At 51.0% G+C, this 16,068-nt stretch overlaps 1 protein-coding gene across 5 annotated transcripts in view; it reads left to right on the top strand.

Moving 5' to 3' along the window:
• Positions 1-15,218, top strand: part of ZNF618 (zinc finger protein 618) — a 131,231-nt gene extending 116,013 nt beyond the window's left edge. For 2 of the 5 annotated variants that reach the window (XM_063144450.1, XM_063144449.1), the window contains 5 exons: positions 27-110; positions 4,834-4,878; positions 8,551-8,628; positions 10,699-10,800; positions 13,690-15,218. In XM_063144450.1, the coding sequence (XP_063000520.1) occupies positions 27-110; positions 4,834-4,878; positions 8,551-8,628; positions 10,699-10,800; positions 13,690-15,203 (1,823 nt within the window). In that variant the 3' untranslated portion in view covers positions 15,204-15,218. The remainder of the gene's footprint in view (positions 1-26; positions 111-4,833; positions 4,879-8,550; positions 8,629-10,698; positions 10,801-13,689) is intronic. The other 3 variants (XM_063144454.1, XM_063144451.1, XM_063144452.1) reach the window with 2 other exon arrangements.
• Positions 15,219-16,068: the final 850 nt, after the last annotated feature.

Below are 16,068 nucleotides of genomic sequence, written 5' to 3'. Positions count from 1 at the left end.
GTGTCTTTCCTTATTCTCCCACCCAGCAGAAAGCGCTTTCAGTCGGAGAGTGGAAAGCAAATTGCAAAACAACTTTGAAGAAACGAACAGCAGCTCTCAAAACTCTAGTGGTAAGTACCTGTGCATCTCTGGCGGCGGCTCTCTTGCAGTGCTCCCTTTCCCCCAAAGTGCGAGCAGGAGGGCGGCAGCTCTGTGGTTCAGTGGGGCTCGAAGCAGTGAGCGGGGTGGATGCTGAAGCACTTGCCAGTTTCCTCTTGTGCTTGCCATCTCCCAGGCGCCCTGGCCTCCTTCCGGCTTTGCAACTGGCCCAGCTGGTCAGGGTCGGGAGTCCTCCCTCTTGAGCTGGCCCGAGACGCATCTCTCTACAGGAAAATTGCCGAGGGAGGGTGGCACGGAGATTGTTTGGCCTCTTCAGGGCTACTTGTGACACTGCTTCCCTAGAGGGGTTTCCCTTCTTTGTAGATGTTCCCATGTTGGGTTTCTTACTTGCTTCAGCAGGCAAGATGGGTCAATGATACACTTCTCCGTAACAGAGTCCTGTGGGGTCGCACTCAACAAAGCCCACCCTATAACCCCCCATCTCAGAAGGTGGAGGGTGGGGACGAACCATCACATGACTCCCTTACAAGCTAGTTTTTCCCAGGCAAGGAGTTCATTAGCATAGAGAAGCATTCAGTCATTCACTTCACCTGCACTTTAAAGCGGTATAGTCCCAGGAGGACTGGCTGTGCCACACACCTGTTCTGAAGGTATTGATCATCCCTGAACATGCCTACTCTCAGACCACAGCTGCAGCCAGGTTGTGGTGGGTGGAGATCCCTTCCGGAAGCTGAAGCTGCTGGCCTGCCTGCTTCTCACTCCGACGGGTCCAGCACACGTCCCCCTCAGCCGTGCCAGGGCCCTCCTTGCCATGTTGGGAGTGGGGCAGGGGCTGAGTGGTTAGCTTGGGCAAAACCACACCCGGGCCCCGTTGTCTGTCTTCCTTGTGCTCGTCAGTGGCACGGAAAGGGTTGGAGAAGCCGCTTGACCTTAGACCACCCTCCTAGCTCAGCCCTTGCAAGGGAAGAAGCAGCACTGGCTGAATGCCAGGCACTGGGGTGAAGAGGGAAGGGAGGGAGGAGGGGGATTCGTAGGGGCTCTATGGAGGGCTCGGGCTGGGGGTTGCAAGCGAAGGGGTAGAATACAAGGGAGAATGGGTCTTTCTGGCTGATTAATCAATGGAAACTGGCCTGCAAATAAAGTAGCCCTATCAAGCCACTGAGTGTGCTCTCCTTGCTTGGAGATGAGCACCAGTGTGAGGGAGAGGATGTGGGGTGGGGGGCTAGGGGTGGCAGAGTGGGTGCCTCGTTTGAGATGGCCACAGCTGGTTTGGGAAGTTCCACTGTTCGAATAATGAAGGCTGTAACCCCCTGGGCACAGTTAATTGCCCCATTGGAAACGCTGGCCTCTGAACAGACATGGAGGGAGAGGCACGCTGCAAACTGGGCTTTGCTTTAAAATTACAAGAGCACCATTTGAGTCTGTTAATCAATTCACAACATGGTGTGTTTGTTTTTCAATCTAACTGGTTAAGGAGCTAAAGGTTGCAGCTCTAGTTCCAAATAAAATACACAGTGAGAAACACATCAACAGCCTCTCTCAGCAACTCTGTCTCCCTGCTTGGTGCACTTTCTCATGCTTCAGACGTCTTGCAGAAACTTCTATCTGTGCACTCACCACATGGGTTATAGTTGCTGTGCCATTTTCTCAGTGACATTCTGGCCTGCCAGCGGTTTGGGTTGGGTCATTTTGGGGGGTGGGAGGAAGTGGAGACTAAGGTTGCAGCAGAATTGAAACAAAAAATGAAAGCAATGTCCAGTTATACTAGCCAGAAGCTAAATGCATAAAATTACCATTTTCTCTTTGCGTTTGTATAAACAATCTCGAAAGCACTGGTGCTCGAGGTACATGCACAGGTCTGTGTATTCTATAGCCACAGCTGCCATCCCAAGGATCTCAGTTTTCTGTTCTTTGAATCACGTTTCTGCACCTTAATGAATGCAAAGAGAGGCTTGAAAGGGATGGGCAGCGCCAGGTGAGCTCTCAAGAAGCCAGAGGGAAGGTAGGTAGGACCTGGAGGAGGGGTCATAGAATAATGGAATCATAGAATAGTACAGTTGGAAGAGGCCCATAAGGCCATCGAGTCCATCCCCATGGAGCTTTTGTGCCAGGCAAACACTGGCTCGATCATTCATAGGAGTTGGGGAGGGAGACAGAAGTTCACTGTCTCCTGCTGATCCCGGAGGTCTCAAATGGGGGGAGGTCCAGGCCCGGTCTCTGGCAGCACTGCCAGGAAGGACGTCTGTCTCAGGCTGCCACTCAGGGCAAACAGTGCTGGGCAAGATGGGCCGGAGCCTAAGGCAGCAGCACCTGAGCCTCCTGAGCAGCACCTGAGCATCCATGGGCATGCAGAAGGTCCCGGGGCCAGTCCCAGGCAGCATCCCCGGGTAAAATGACACTCCAGGTAGTGGCTGATAGGGGAGCCCCCCTTCTCTGCCTGAGACCCTGGAGAGCCCTTGGAGCCCGTCAGAGTTGGCCCAATGGACCTGTGGCCAGATGTGTGACAGGAGGGCTCTGTCCTCCTTTAGAGACTGCAGCAGGCTGAAGGGGCTGCTACTCGGGACCCAGCCAGTCTTGTGCTGCTCCTCCACCTGTCCATCCATCACTGTCTCTCCACAGCCATTGGTTCACCTCTTCAGGTGCGCAGCTGCGACCTCCACGACTACCCAACGGCGTCTTTTTTCCTCCACCTTTGCTGCCCTGCTTGTGATCGTTGTCCAGAAACCTCATCACGATTACAAAGCAAAAGACGTCTGCTCTCTGCTGGAGATGGGGGCTCATTTACGGATAGTTGTAGGCATTGAAAATAATAAGTAGGTGGGTGGTAACACGTAGGCATTCATTGGTGAAATCTGCTGTCACAAGATGTGGGGTGCCTTCTCCTCCAATCAAAGGCCAGCGGAGAAAGGAGGGCGGCAGAGGGAGAGAAAGGGTCCCTCTTAGCCAGCCTCTCGGTCCACCCAGTAGCTGTCAGCCAGGAATGCCTGGGAATAATCCCATAAGCAGGTCAGGAAGGCTGCCGCCGCCTCTGTTCCCTGGCTCCATTCCCAGGCCCTGGCCATTAGGCAGCCTCAGAACAAGGAGGGTCCTTTGATAGACCTCCTCCTGCTTTCCATCCAATGAAAGTATCTCCCCCCGCCCCTTTTCCATGTTGCTCCAGGTAAGGTCTTTCGGCTAATGCAGCTGTAAGCATGTCTCTGCCCACCCACAACACCCACTCCCACACATGAAGGAATATTTGCCCCTCCATCGGACTTGCGCCCTTCTTCTTCCAGTGGCCGTGGAAGAGAGAAATGCGCTGGCTGTCGGGGCGGATTCTTGCCAAGTTCCCAACAGGTGCTTTAAATGTGGGCCCTTAAAATCTGTGCCATTGAAAAGTTATTCCTTCGGGGTGCACCTCCCTTCGTAATCTGCCCGTCTGGCATCTAAGCCTTCTAGTCTTCTTCAAGTTGGCCTCAGCAGGCCGGTCGGCAGGCCATCTTTGCATCGAGAAGGAGGGTGTGTTTTACAAGTGGCGGCCCCCAGGCATGGTCCCCAGCTGCTCCAGGGAGCAGGCCCCTCCCCAAGACCAGCCCAGACATCATCCGGTCTGTCTCAGGACAGTGCCCCTCCCAAGTGGCTTCTGCCTGTCCTGTGAGTGTTTCAGAGCAGCCTTCTGGCATCTTGGCGTTCTTTTGGGGAGCTAGTCCCGTACGGACGCATGCAGGCGAAATGGGGCAAGTGAGCACAGGATGGAACATGCACGGGGCTGCTGCCCACTAGCAAATCCAACGCAGGCATTTTCTCTTCCCCCTGGACTGGCGAGCCAGCTCGTGGCAGCTGCTGCCACCCCCACTTCCCTGCGGCCAGTTTTTCAAAGTGGGAAAAGGTTGTGCCTCTTCCGTGTCTGGCACTTGGCTGCAGACCAGCACCTGAGAGGGAAGTGACACAAACTTCGCCTGAGATTGAATAAGGAGGAGGAGAAAAGAGATTTCCCTAATGAGATCCCCGCAGCCCACTTCTTGGTTCCCCCCAGGTTTACCCAAAGCATCACCAGCAACCTGACACTCTTCCCAGAATGGGAAGCACATGGACACCCATCTCCTTGTACTCAGTTCCTCAGCTGGAGTGAGGAAGGAGGGAAGAGGACACACACACACACACACACACACACACACAGAGAGAGAGAGGTCGCCTCTGGAGCATACTGAAATACATTTGATTCAGTCCCATGTGTTGTGAATACTGTTTGTCAGGGTTGCTGGTAAAAAGGAAAAAAGCAACAGTCTCTCACAAAGGAATTCCAGAATCATGAAAGATGGTTCAAAATTCCACTGGCCTGAATAAGTTGTCTTTGGGGGCACCTTCCGCTTCCGGCAACAGCAGCAGCAGCAGCAGCGGAACATTTCTTTTCCTACTTACTTACTTACCAGTCTGAGACGCCGCTTCTCATGAAGTGATTTCCAAGCAGCTTACAGTAGCAGTAAAAGGAAGGCAGCCCAAGCCAGTTCATGGAATACTTTTACCCCAAACACCCGTGGCGTTTGCTGCTGTGTCACAGCTCAAAGGGCATGCTCACTCACTCGCACTCCTGTAGAGTTGGTCTTCCTGTACCCACATCTCTCGCAGCCGGCGTGTCCGAACAGATGCGCAAAGCCCCCCAGTGCTGAACAGATGCACAAAAAAACCCAGTGCTGGCGAGAGGCACAGATATTCTCCTCGGTCTCAATATCTGCATCTCTTTTTTTTTTGCAGAAACGGCCAGTCCCCTGGTTTCAAATCCTTTGCCGCTTTTGCAAAGTAAGTGTGACGGATGTCTGTGCTGCCCTGTCTGGGGCTGCTTCCTTCCAGCCTCCTAAATCCCACCCAGCTAGACTGCCACCCAGCCAGGCACTTAAAGGATTAGTCCCACTTGTATTACTTTTTAGCAGTGGTGTAAGTGGAAAAGAAACCACTTGGCACTGCTGGTGATGTCAGTATCCTACCCAACACACACACACCGCCCTGCTCTACTTTAGTGTCCCACCTTTCGTTCCACTCCTTGAATTGTTGGTTGTGCTCCTTTTTTGTTTTTGTTTTTCTAAAGAAACCATTGAACTCCACCCTCACAGGGAAGGTAGCGGTCTTCAGCAGCAGCATTTTTAAGGAGTGATCTTGCCTGCCAGAGTGCTGCGCATGCATGCTCCTCTACGAGCCTTAAAGGGAGGCCAGTATTCTCAGCTGCTGCTAAACGTCCTTACAGGATGTCCTCTGTACCTGGCACATCCCCCCCTCGTGGCGTTTCTTGGGGATTCAGTGTGATGAGAAAGCAAGCTTGAGCTCAGTAGGGCTTGGGAGTTCTCAGACGAAATAACAATGACCTTCCACTGAGCGGCGGTGTTCACTCGGTTACATAGATCTGCAGCAAAATGGATGTGTTTGGTTAGCTAGTTACATGGGAGTTCTCTCCGTTAGCTAATGGTCACCATCCAGTGGTGCACGTTGCGGTACCCCAGCTAGCATGCTGCTGTTCCTCCGGGGGTTCTTTTGTTGTTGTTCCCACTAGCTGCTTTTTGTACTTCTCTGGTTTCAAAAGCAGCTTACGTTGAAATAGGGTATTGTCACGAGCTAAACAGTCCAGTCAACATGTCAAGCATTTCTCGGAAGCATCCATCTTGCTTAGTTGCATCAGTTTCCTGAGGACAACCCCAGGTTTGCTGGGCATCCTTGTGCTGGTAGGAGGGTGTCTGCAGGCCGTGACAGCTTCCAGGCACCCCCATGCTAGGGAGGTCTCCGGGGGTTGGCTGGTTGCACCTTCCTTTGTTGGAGGTCTCGCCTTGGTGTTCCTCTGCATGCCAGCGCTTGCACCAAATGTTGGCTTCCCCTTGCTCAGCTCTAATCCAGGCCGAAGGTATCTCAGCCTGTCTGCGTTGGGCTCCCTCCCTTCTAGAGACAGCATCACATTGGCTGCTCTCTTTCAGCTTCGCTGGCTTTGCTCTTTGATTAAGGAATTGTCAACAAATTACGTTCCTCCTGCTCCTGCACAGGTGCTGTGCTTAGAGTGGCATCTCTGGAACGGTGCTTGGCGCTTTATGTGAAGACCCTGTTCCGTTGGCCTCCCTCTCAGCAGCGCACTTATTCCAAACATTTTGGGTTTCCTTCCCTTCGTGTAGTGCTTGACATTTGCCCTTGTTAGTGTTCTTTATTATCATGATTCATCTGGCCCCCTTGCTGTTGCGATTTAATTTGGAATTCCTCTTGCCTTTGCCAACCCCCACTCTAATTGAATCCCGGATGTGGCCCCACGGAGCCCCATGTGGGGTTATTGTTGCTGCTGTTGTTACTAGCTGAAGCTCTCTGGGCGGTTCACAAAAAAATGCATCTCATAATACATGATAATAAAGACAGACTGAATTGCTTGTTTTTCCTCCTAAACCTTCTCCTCATCTCTCATTCTCTCTTACTGTCAATGATGTTACGCTTACTCCGGTCAAGGAAGCTCGTAGCCTTGGCTTTATCTTCGACTCCTCGCTCTCCTTTATTCCTCATATTGAGGCAGTAGCTAAATCTTGTCGATTTTTCCTGTATAATATTGCCAGGATTCGATCATTTTTGTCTGTCTCTTCTGCCAAGACGCTTGTTCATGCACTGGTTATTTCACGGTTGGACTACTGCAACCTTCTTCTCTCTGGCCTTCCTTCTTCTCACATCAGTCCGTTGGTTTCTGTTCACCACTCTGCCGCAAAGATCATCTTCTTAGCTCGCCGCTCCGACCATGTTACTCCGCTTCTGAAATCTCTTCATTGGCTTCCAATTCACTTCAGAATCCAATATAAACTTCTCCTGTTAACCTTCAAAGCTTTTCACGGTCTAGCTCCTTCCTATCTCTCCTCTCTCATCTCACACTATTGCCCCGCTCGTGCTCTTCGCTCCTCTGATGCCATGTTTCTCGCCTGCCCAAGGGCCTCTACTTCCCTTGCTCGGCTTCGCCCATTTTCGTCTGCTGCCCCTTACGCCTGGAACGCTCTTCCAGAACATTTGAGAACTACAAGTTCAACCGCAGCTTTTAAAGCTCAGCTAAAAACTTTTCTTTTTCCTAAAGCTTTTAAAACTTGATGTTGTGCAGACTTCTACTGTTACTTTCTACTGTTAGTTTTTCCCTACCCTGTGCCTGCTTACCCTTCCCTGTACCTGTTTGCATTCTCTTCCCCTCCTTATTGTTTTACTATGATTTTATTAGATTGTAAGCCTATGCGGCAGGGTCTTGCTATTTACTGTTTTACTCTGTACAGCACCATGTACATTGATGGTGCTATATAAATAATAATAATAATAATAATAATAATAATAATATGCAACCTCTAAGATACAAAATTTGAAACAATTTAAACAGCTAAAACATTTACAGTCTTTTATCCTGCGTCCCAGTTTACCATCTGTCAAATGGGCCATTAACCCCTAAATTGCACTGCAACCTGTGACTCAACTGTGTTCCTCTTTACCACTGGCTTAAAGTTCTGTGGCTTCCAGAATACTCTATCCTGATGTGGTGGCCTTGGAGGCACCTTCTTGCCATAGGAGTTTGTTTCTCTGTTTTGGGTGGGTTTCTTTGCTCAGCTCAGGCTGCAGCCTCTTGGTTTCAGGAGTACTTTTTATTAAGGAGACCATGGTACTTGTTCTAGAAGAGCAGCTGTGGTTGTCAGTGGGTGTTTGGCCATGTTAGCTCAACGAAACCTCACGGCTCGCAGTCAGTGTACCTCTGACTACCAGTTGCTGCTACTGCCTGGAAGGCTTAGGCCAAGGCTCTGGCCTCCATGCTGCCCTGCTGCACTTTCTGGGGGCTGCTAGGCTCTGGGGCTCTTTGGCTTGATCCATCAGGGCTGCCCTTCAGAGTGTCTTTCAGTGGGGCAGGATGGATGAAAGGCATCCTAGGAGGGGCAAGTTTTGAGCTGGGAGTTGAAGGAAGCAGGAGTGGGAATCGCATGGGAGTTCTGGAGGGCGTCCCTGGTATAAGGGGCGGCAAAGGAGAAGAGCCCAGTCCACCTCCATCGTCACTGGGATATTAAGTGAGTATCGCAGACAGCACAACCTTCCCTCACCTTTGCTCTCTCTCTCTCTCTCTCTCTCTCTCTCTCTCTCTCTCTCACTCACTCTCATACACACCCTTTCTCATCCTTGCAGGAAGTTCCAATTTCTTAAACCTATAAGGGTTTGGGGGACTTATGCCTCACGATTCCTCCCTTCCTCAGCATTCTAGATTTCTCTGTGAGCTGGTCAAGGCCGTCCCCTGTCTACAACTCAAGATTAAACAGGAGAACATTGTGTTCAGAACAGCACATCCAAATCGCTGTTGCCCTCAGTGGCAGTGACTGCAGCCAGTCAAGGTGCTGAGGGTTGCAGACTCCCCGTCTCTCTGGAGGTAGCCGCTGTGTGGGCTGGGGCCTTTCTAGCCACGTCTAATGCTCTCTCTGCCTCTGCCTTTCTCTGTTTCAGAGCCATACACCTGCGGGGCCTGCGGCATCCAGTTCCAGTTCTACAACAATCTCCTGGAACACATGCAGTCCCATGCAGGTAAATCCTTGGTAGCTCTTAGGAGCCCAAGCCAAGAGCTCTGATTGACATGCAAGTTGGATGCGTTGGGTTTCTGTTTCCCTCCAGGAGCATGAAGGGAGCGATTGCTGGAAGCCGTTGGAACACAGCGGTCTGTGTGGGGTTTCCTGGAAAGTTCCACATCAGGGATTTGGGGTCTTTGTCTTTTTCACCTTGAAAATGCCCATGTCTCCTTTTCAAGGAGGAGATGGATTTCCACAGTTGTGGGGCTGCTTTTTTCATGTCCTTAGGTCAGACTGTGACTAGGGAGGCCCAGGCTCAAGTCAAACTCACCAGAGGCCTGTGGGGCCTCAACCATTGTGGATGAGCAGACATGAACGCCACCCTGAGCTGCAGGGAGGGGCGGCAGGGAACCAGTGTCGACAGCAAAGAGCCCCATTTGCAGCTTGCCCCTCCTCAAACCTCTCTCAAAGACTACAGCGCACTTAATAGGAATTGGACAAACTACATCTAAAGCAGAATTCATGTTGACCTGTCTGCTCAGAGGCACTGGGGAAGTAGAGAAAGGCAAGATTCGGCCATTTTGGCTGAAACAACAAAAGACTTGAAATTATATTCCGTTGGTTAAAGGTACCCATAACAAAGTAGACACAACCCTGAAGGATATATTCCCAAATGATATTTTATTTTGAACGATTTAGGAAAATGGATCCGACAAATCAGGAATTCGAAAATTTACTTTCAGATTCAGTCCTTCCACAACGGGGTTTTCTGCTCCTTGCAGAGCCTTTGTGGGATTGTGAGGTTAAGTGTGTCATTGAGGATGTGAGGGTCGAGGGCCAGATAGTTTTCCTCTAGAGTGCTGTAAGGATCACTTAAATTGCACATAATTTAAGGCAATTACTCTGAATACTAAAAAAACAGATTTGACTGTGATTAGGCTTCGGGTATTGGGCGGTATAAAAATGTAATAAATAAATAAAAATATTTCACTTGATCCTGAGAAAGCATCTGACAAATTGCATTGGTAGTTTATGTTTGTGACTTTGGAAAAATCTGGCTTTCCGCAGGAATTTTCAAGATGGATTAGAACTTTGTATCTCTTTCTATATCGCTCTTGTGTCAAGAGTGATGACAAATGGAACCCTTCAAGTTTCTTATGTTAAGAGAGAGGCAAAGCTGTTCTCTTTCCCCAGTGATATTTCATTTGTGCTTGGAACACTTGGTGTATGGAGCTAGGCAGAGCAGAGAAAATCTGGGCTATATGTTCCCTGAACATATTTCGGAAGTTTATGGTGGGGAGGGGGATGTTTTCGTTTGAGAGGATGCAGTTGCTAATGAGGGAAGGAGGATTTAATTGTCCAGATCTTAGTCTATATCATAAGGCTTATCTCTGATCACATGTCAGTGACTGGAAATGAACGTTTTCCTTCAATACTTCCCCATGAATTGTTTTGCAGTCAGCTTCTTTGGCATCTCTTTTCCGGAGAGGAGAAGATGCTTCTGGACATGTGATTCTGAGTGGAGACGGTGTGGGCAAGGCTGAGCTGCGTAGCCCCTTCCTGCCCCTGTGGGGTTTGCTTTGCATGCAGTGTGTGGCTTGGCCAGGAGATGAGTTGCCCCAGGTTTTTCTCTGTGAGTTCCGAGAAGAGGGGCTGCTGGAGCCCCGTGAAGGCCTGGGCGGAGCCCAGCTAGCGCCTGACGCGTTGCCTGTAGGCAGCCAGGTAGCCAGGGACCTGAGCAGGCCTGTGGGGAAGCTGTGCAATGTGGAGGAGCAGCAAGGTTGTCGACGGAGGCTGAGACGCGGAACGGGCACCACAAGGCTCAGCGGCAGAGACGTTTGCTCTTGACTAGAGCGAAGTGGGAAGGGTCCACCCCTGTGTGGACCCTGTGTGGACAATGTTGGACTTGTTGTTATTCCAGAGTCATCCTGTCCCTGGACTCCGCTGCCAGCTGGAGAGGGTGGGGTGGGGGTGGGGTTCCGGCTTCCTTTTCTTTTTCTTAACAGTAAAATTTAGGTCAATTTAGCAAGGAGTGTAAATAGTAAATCCATTCACATCTCCTAAAGGGTTTCTGTTTTATGCCCCTCAGCTGATAATGAGAACAGCATTGCCTCAAACCAGCCCAGGTCACCTCCAGCAGTGGTGGAAGAGAAGTGGAAGCCACAGCCCCAAAGGAACAACACCAACAACAGTAGGTGCCTGCAAGCAGCTCTCGGGAAGGGAGAGGGAAGTGGCAGCCTGGAGGGTCCTTCTGGCTCCAGGGTGACCTCCTAGCCCAAGGACCGTTCTCACGAGGTGCCACAAGGCCACTCTGCTTTAGCTTTTACAAGTCTGACAGGCCACGAGGTCTCGTACTCTCTTGTGGGCCCACCAGTTTGGAGACTGGTGGGCCCAGAAGGATTCCCGGATGCTCTGGAATATTTTCCAGCCACTAGAGCTGGTGATCCTGTTGAAGCCCTGGTCAGTCTGTGGAACAGGGAGATGACCCAGGTGGCAACGCACCGTCGTTTCAAAGTGCCCCCTTGGGCCCCCTGTTGGTTTCAGGGCAATGAAGCATTTGGGTAGTCAGATTGAGCATCCGTGGAGGAAGGCTCCGAACAAATCCAACTAAACATGGCATAAAGCCCATTTTAAGGTCCATTCCCTGGTGGCGATTGTTTTTCTCTGCCACTATTGTGCCATGAAGTTGTTTCACATTGTAAAGGGGCTGCAACATTCCGGGCAACTTGCTGGGATGAATTTGCAGAAATGACCCAGGCAGTTGACACAATTGCTCCTGAGCGCCCTCTCCTGAGTAGGGCTCATGCGGCTCTGTGGCATATCCCAGAGCTGAGAGCGATGAAACAAAATAGGAGACAGCTTGAGGGCAGGTGGAGACAAACTCCTAGCGGACACAATCAAACACTGGTAAGTGCCTATAGTAAGGTATACTCAGGGGCAGTGAGAGCAGCAAAAAAACAATACTTTGCTGCCACTTCAATGTGCCGCCCAGCAGAGCTTTCCAGAGTTGTCCGGGGGCTATTACGTGCCAGCCCCAAGGACATGGTAGAACCATCTGAGGCCTGCTGTAATGAATTTGCTAGGCACTTCCGGAATAAAATCTTTTGCATCAGCCAGGACTTAAGACTCCAGTGCTATAGCAGGTGAATCTAGTGAGGTGTCCAGAGCACAGCCTTGTCGAGTTTTCTTGGATGAGTTTCAGTTGGTACAGCTCGAGGATGTTGACAAGGTGCTTGGACAGGTCCGTGCGACCAAGTCCGTTTTGGATCCTTACCCCTCTTGGCTAATAAAAGCCAGTAGGGATGGAACAACTGGCTGGGCCAGGGAAGTGATTAACGCCTCCCTGCGAGAGGGAGTGGTCCCAGGCCGTCTGAAAGAGGCGGTAGTGAGACCACTCCTGAAGAAAACTTCCCTGGACCCGGAAAATCTCAGTAACTACAGGCTGGTGGCAAATGTTCCACTCCTGGGCGGGTGGTTGTGGGCCAGCTCCATTTCAGTCAGGTTTCAGGCCTGGTTTTGGCACAGAAACAGCCTTGGTCGCCCTGTGTAATGACCTATGTCAGGAGAAGGACAGGGAGAGTGTGACTCTGTTGATTCGCCTTGATCTCTCAGCGGCTTTTGATACCATCGACCATGGTATTGGGAGTGGGAGGGACTGCATTGCAGTGGTTCCACTCCTACTTGGCTGGTCGGCTGCAGAAGGTGGTGCTTGGGGAGCATTGCTCGGCCCCGTGGATTCTCCAGTATGGGGTTCCGCAGGGGTCAGTCTTGTCCCCCATGCTGTTTAACATGTACATGAAACCATTGGGTGCGGTCATCCGGAGTTTTGGAATGCGTTGTCATTAGTATGCTGATGACACGCAGCTCTACTTCTCCTTTTCATCTTCATCAGTTGAGGCTGTGGATGTGCTGAACCGAGGCCTGGCTGCAACTATGGACTGGATGAGAGCTAATAAACTGAAACTCAATCCAGACAAGACTGAGATGCTGTTAGGGGGTGGTTCCTCTGACCTGTTCTGGATGGGGTTGCACTCCCCCTGAAGAAGCAGGTCTGTAGCTTAGGGTTTCTCCTAGAACCATCTCTGTCCCTTGAGGCTCAGGTGGCCTTGGTGGCATGGAGTGCCTTCTACCAACTTGGTTGGTGGCCCAGCTATGCCCCTATCTGGACAGGGATAGCCTAGCTTCAGTCGTCCATGCTGTGGTAACCTCCACATTAGATTACTGCAACATGCTCTACGTGGGGCTGCCTTTGAAGACAGTTCGGAAGCTGCAGCTTGTGCAAAATGCAGCAGCTAGATTGATAACTGGAACCAGAAAGTTTGAACATATAAGACCGATTCTGGCCCTCCTGCATTGGCTGCGTATACGTTTCTGAACCCAATTCAAGGTGCTGGTTTTAACCTATAAAGCCTTACATGGCTTGGGACCACCATTTAACAACATGTGTTGAGTTTGTTTGTTTTTAACAGACCCCAGAATAGCGGTTTTTATATGGATACTGTGTTTTTATGCTTTTTATGTTTTTAAACTTCGTATATTTGTTTCAATGTTTACTGTAAGGATCCTTTGTAAGCTGCCCAGAGAGCTTCGGCTATGGGGCGGTATATAAATGCAATAAATAAATAAATAAATTTGCAAAACACTTGGCTAAAAAAATAAAAATCTCTCTAAGGGAGGGCTGTGTCCCAATGCCTTTTCTCAAAGCTGTGGTGGACCACTGCTGAAAAACCCATGCCAGGATCCCACTGCCCAGACCCTGATTTGCCAGTCGCCAATATACCTCTTTTGGATTCAAAGGAGCGCTTCGCACACACCTGTGCTCGTGCTCTTGTTCACTCGCTCTCACCCCAAGTTGCTTCTCAAGGGAGTGTGAGGATAAAATAGGCAGGTGCCCTGAATTCCTTGGAGGAAAGTGAGATAAAAAAAAACTGGGCTGTCACATTTCCTGCATTAGATGAAGGCACTTTTGCTTGCCTAATAAGTTGCCCAGATAGCAATGGCATCCTCGAAGAAGCGTCCCCTCCCACGCTTCGTAAAACAGAAGGTAATTTTTTAAATTAATACAGACTCTTTCCTACAGCCTCGGCCAGCAGCTCGCTTGCGAACAGTGCCATCCCTGAAAAGGAACGGCAGAACATTGCGGAGAGACTGCTGCGGGTGATGTGCGCTGACCTGGGGACACTGAGCGTGGTGAGCGGCAAAGAGTTCCTCAAGCTGGCGCAAACCCTTGTTGACAGTGGCGCCCGTTACGGTGCCTTCTCAGTCACTGAAATCCTTGGCAACTTCAACACGCTGGCCCTCAAGCACCTGCCCCGGATGTACAACCAGGTAAAGGTGAAGGTCACCTGTGCTCTGGGCAGTAACGCCTGCCTGGGGATCGGGGTCACGTGCCACTCGCAGAGCGTCGGCCCCGACTCCTGCTACATCTTGACAGCGTACCAGGCGGAAGGCAGCAACATCAAGAGCTACGTCCTGGGCATCAAGGGGGTGGACATCCGCGACAACGGGGACCTGGTCCACCACTGGGTGCAGAACGTGCTGTCTGAGTTTGTGATGTCGGAGATCCGGACGGTGTACGTGACGGACTGTAAAGTGAACTCCTCTGCCTTCTCCAAGGCGGGCATGTGCTTGCGCTGTTCCGCGTGTGCCTTGAACTCGGTCGTGCAGAGCGTGCTCAACAAGCGGACCCTACAGGCGCGCAACATGCACGAGGTCATTGAGCTGCTCAACGTCTGCGAGGACCTGGCCGGCTCAGCGGGCATCTCGAAGGAGACCTTTGGCTCCCTGGAGGAGATGTCGCCCCCGCCCTGCTGGAACTCTGTCACAGACTCCCTGCTGCTCGTCCATGAGCGCTATGAGCAGATCTGCGAATTCTACAGCCGGGCCAAGAAGATGAACCTCATCCAGAACCTCAACAAGCACCTGCTGAGCAACCTGGCGGCCATCCTGGCCCCCGTGAAGCAGGCCGTGGTCGAGCTGAGCAACGAGAGCCGGCCCACACTGCAGCTGGTGCTGCCCACCTATGTGAAGCTGGAGAAGCTCTTCACCTCCAAGGCCAATGACGCGGGCATTGTCAGCAAGCTGTGCCACCTCTTCCTGGAAGCGCTGAAGGAGAACTTCAAGGTCCACTCAGCACACAAGGTGGCCATGATCCTGGACCCCCAGCAGAAGCTGCGCCCAGTCCCACCGTACCAGCACGAGGAGATCATCGGCAAGGTGTGCGAGTTGATCAACGAAGTGAAGGAGTCTTGGGCAGAGGAGCCCGACTTTGAGCCTCCTGCCAAAAAGCCACGGACGTCAAGCGAGAGCTCGCCGGCTCGGGAGGAAGACCGCTCCGGCAAAAACGAAGTCTACGACTACCTGCAGGAGCCCCTCTTCCAAGCACCCCCCGACCTCTTTCAGTACTGGTCCTGTGTGACGCAGAAGCATACGAAACTTGCCAAGCTGGCCTTCTGGCTCCTGGCGGTGCCTGCCGTGGGGGCCAGAAGCAATTGTGTAAATATGTGTGAACAAGCCCTCTTGATCAAGAGGCGGCGGCTGTTGAGTCCGGAGGACATGAACAAACTCATGTTCTTGAAGTCCAACATGCTTTAAAACTCGGGGGTGGGGGTGGGGGTGGGGCGGGGAACGGGCAGGGGAACGAACGCCCACCACACACAAAACACTGTTCCAAACCAAGGATCCAATTTAAGTTCTAAACACTGTGGACCTCATTTTGAACGCCCTGGGAAACAAAAAAAAAGTGCTTTTTATAGATATATATTAATACGTCTATAAAACGCTACATTTGAAGGGAATATGCTGGGCGTGTGCAAGGAACTCTGCTAGGGACACCCTCCTTTCTCTAGGTTTCTGTGTGAACTTGACAGAACGTACTGATACTTTTCATGAGTGCAGACCGATTGGATGCGTCCGTTCTAACGTCTTCAGGCAGCTCAATTTCTCAATTGACTTGAACGGTGGTTTTTATTATTATCCTTTTTTAAAAAAATATTCTCTCTCCCCTTCCACCCCTCCTTCTGTTTTACCCCACCCCCACCCCAATCCCAGGCCCTCCTGCCAGGGACAATCAACCCCGCTTTCTGCAGCCCCTGATCCACACTGGACTTTGCTCCTGAGAGTAAACGACATCAGGAGGGCATTTTCATCTTGGCCTTCAGAATCTAAAATGTTGCAAGTTTGCAGGCAGCTGTGTTTCAGAAACACCTTTTTTTAGAAATCAGGAATGGAGACTTGAAGGATTTTTTAAACTTAAGAATTTTTGTTTTGTTTTAGTTGGTTTTTTCAAGAGAACCCCCTTTTTCTGCCTGTCTGTCTGTCTGTCTTTCTCTTTGAGTTTGATCGTTAGTGATTTTACCTTTCTAAAAGAAAGGGGGGAGGGGGAGGATTTAGCCCTGAGAATTTATTGCAGCGAGGAGTGTGTGTAGCTACTCTGGGGGGTTTTGTAGGTTCTTTGCCT

The sequence above is a fragment of the Elgaria multicarinata genome, chromosome 19 (assembly GCF_023053635.1).
Source record: "Elgaria multicarinata webbii isolate HBS135686 ecotype San Diego chromosome 19, rElgMul1.1.pri, whole genome shotgun sequence".
Taxonomy (NCBI): Eukaryota; Metazoa; Chordata; class Lepidosauria; order Squamata; family Anguidae; genus Elgaria; species Elgaria multicarinata.
The sequence above is the reverse complement of the archived record's forward strand: the minus strand, read 5'-3'. Positions and strand labels throughout refer to the sequence as shown.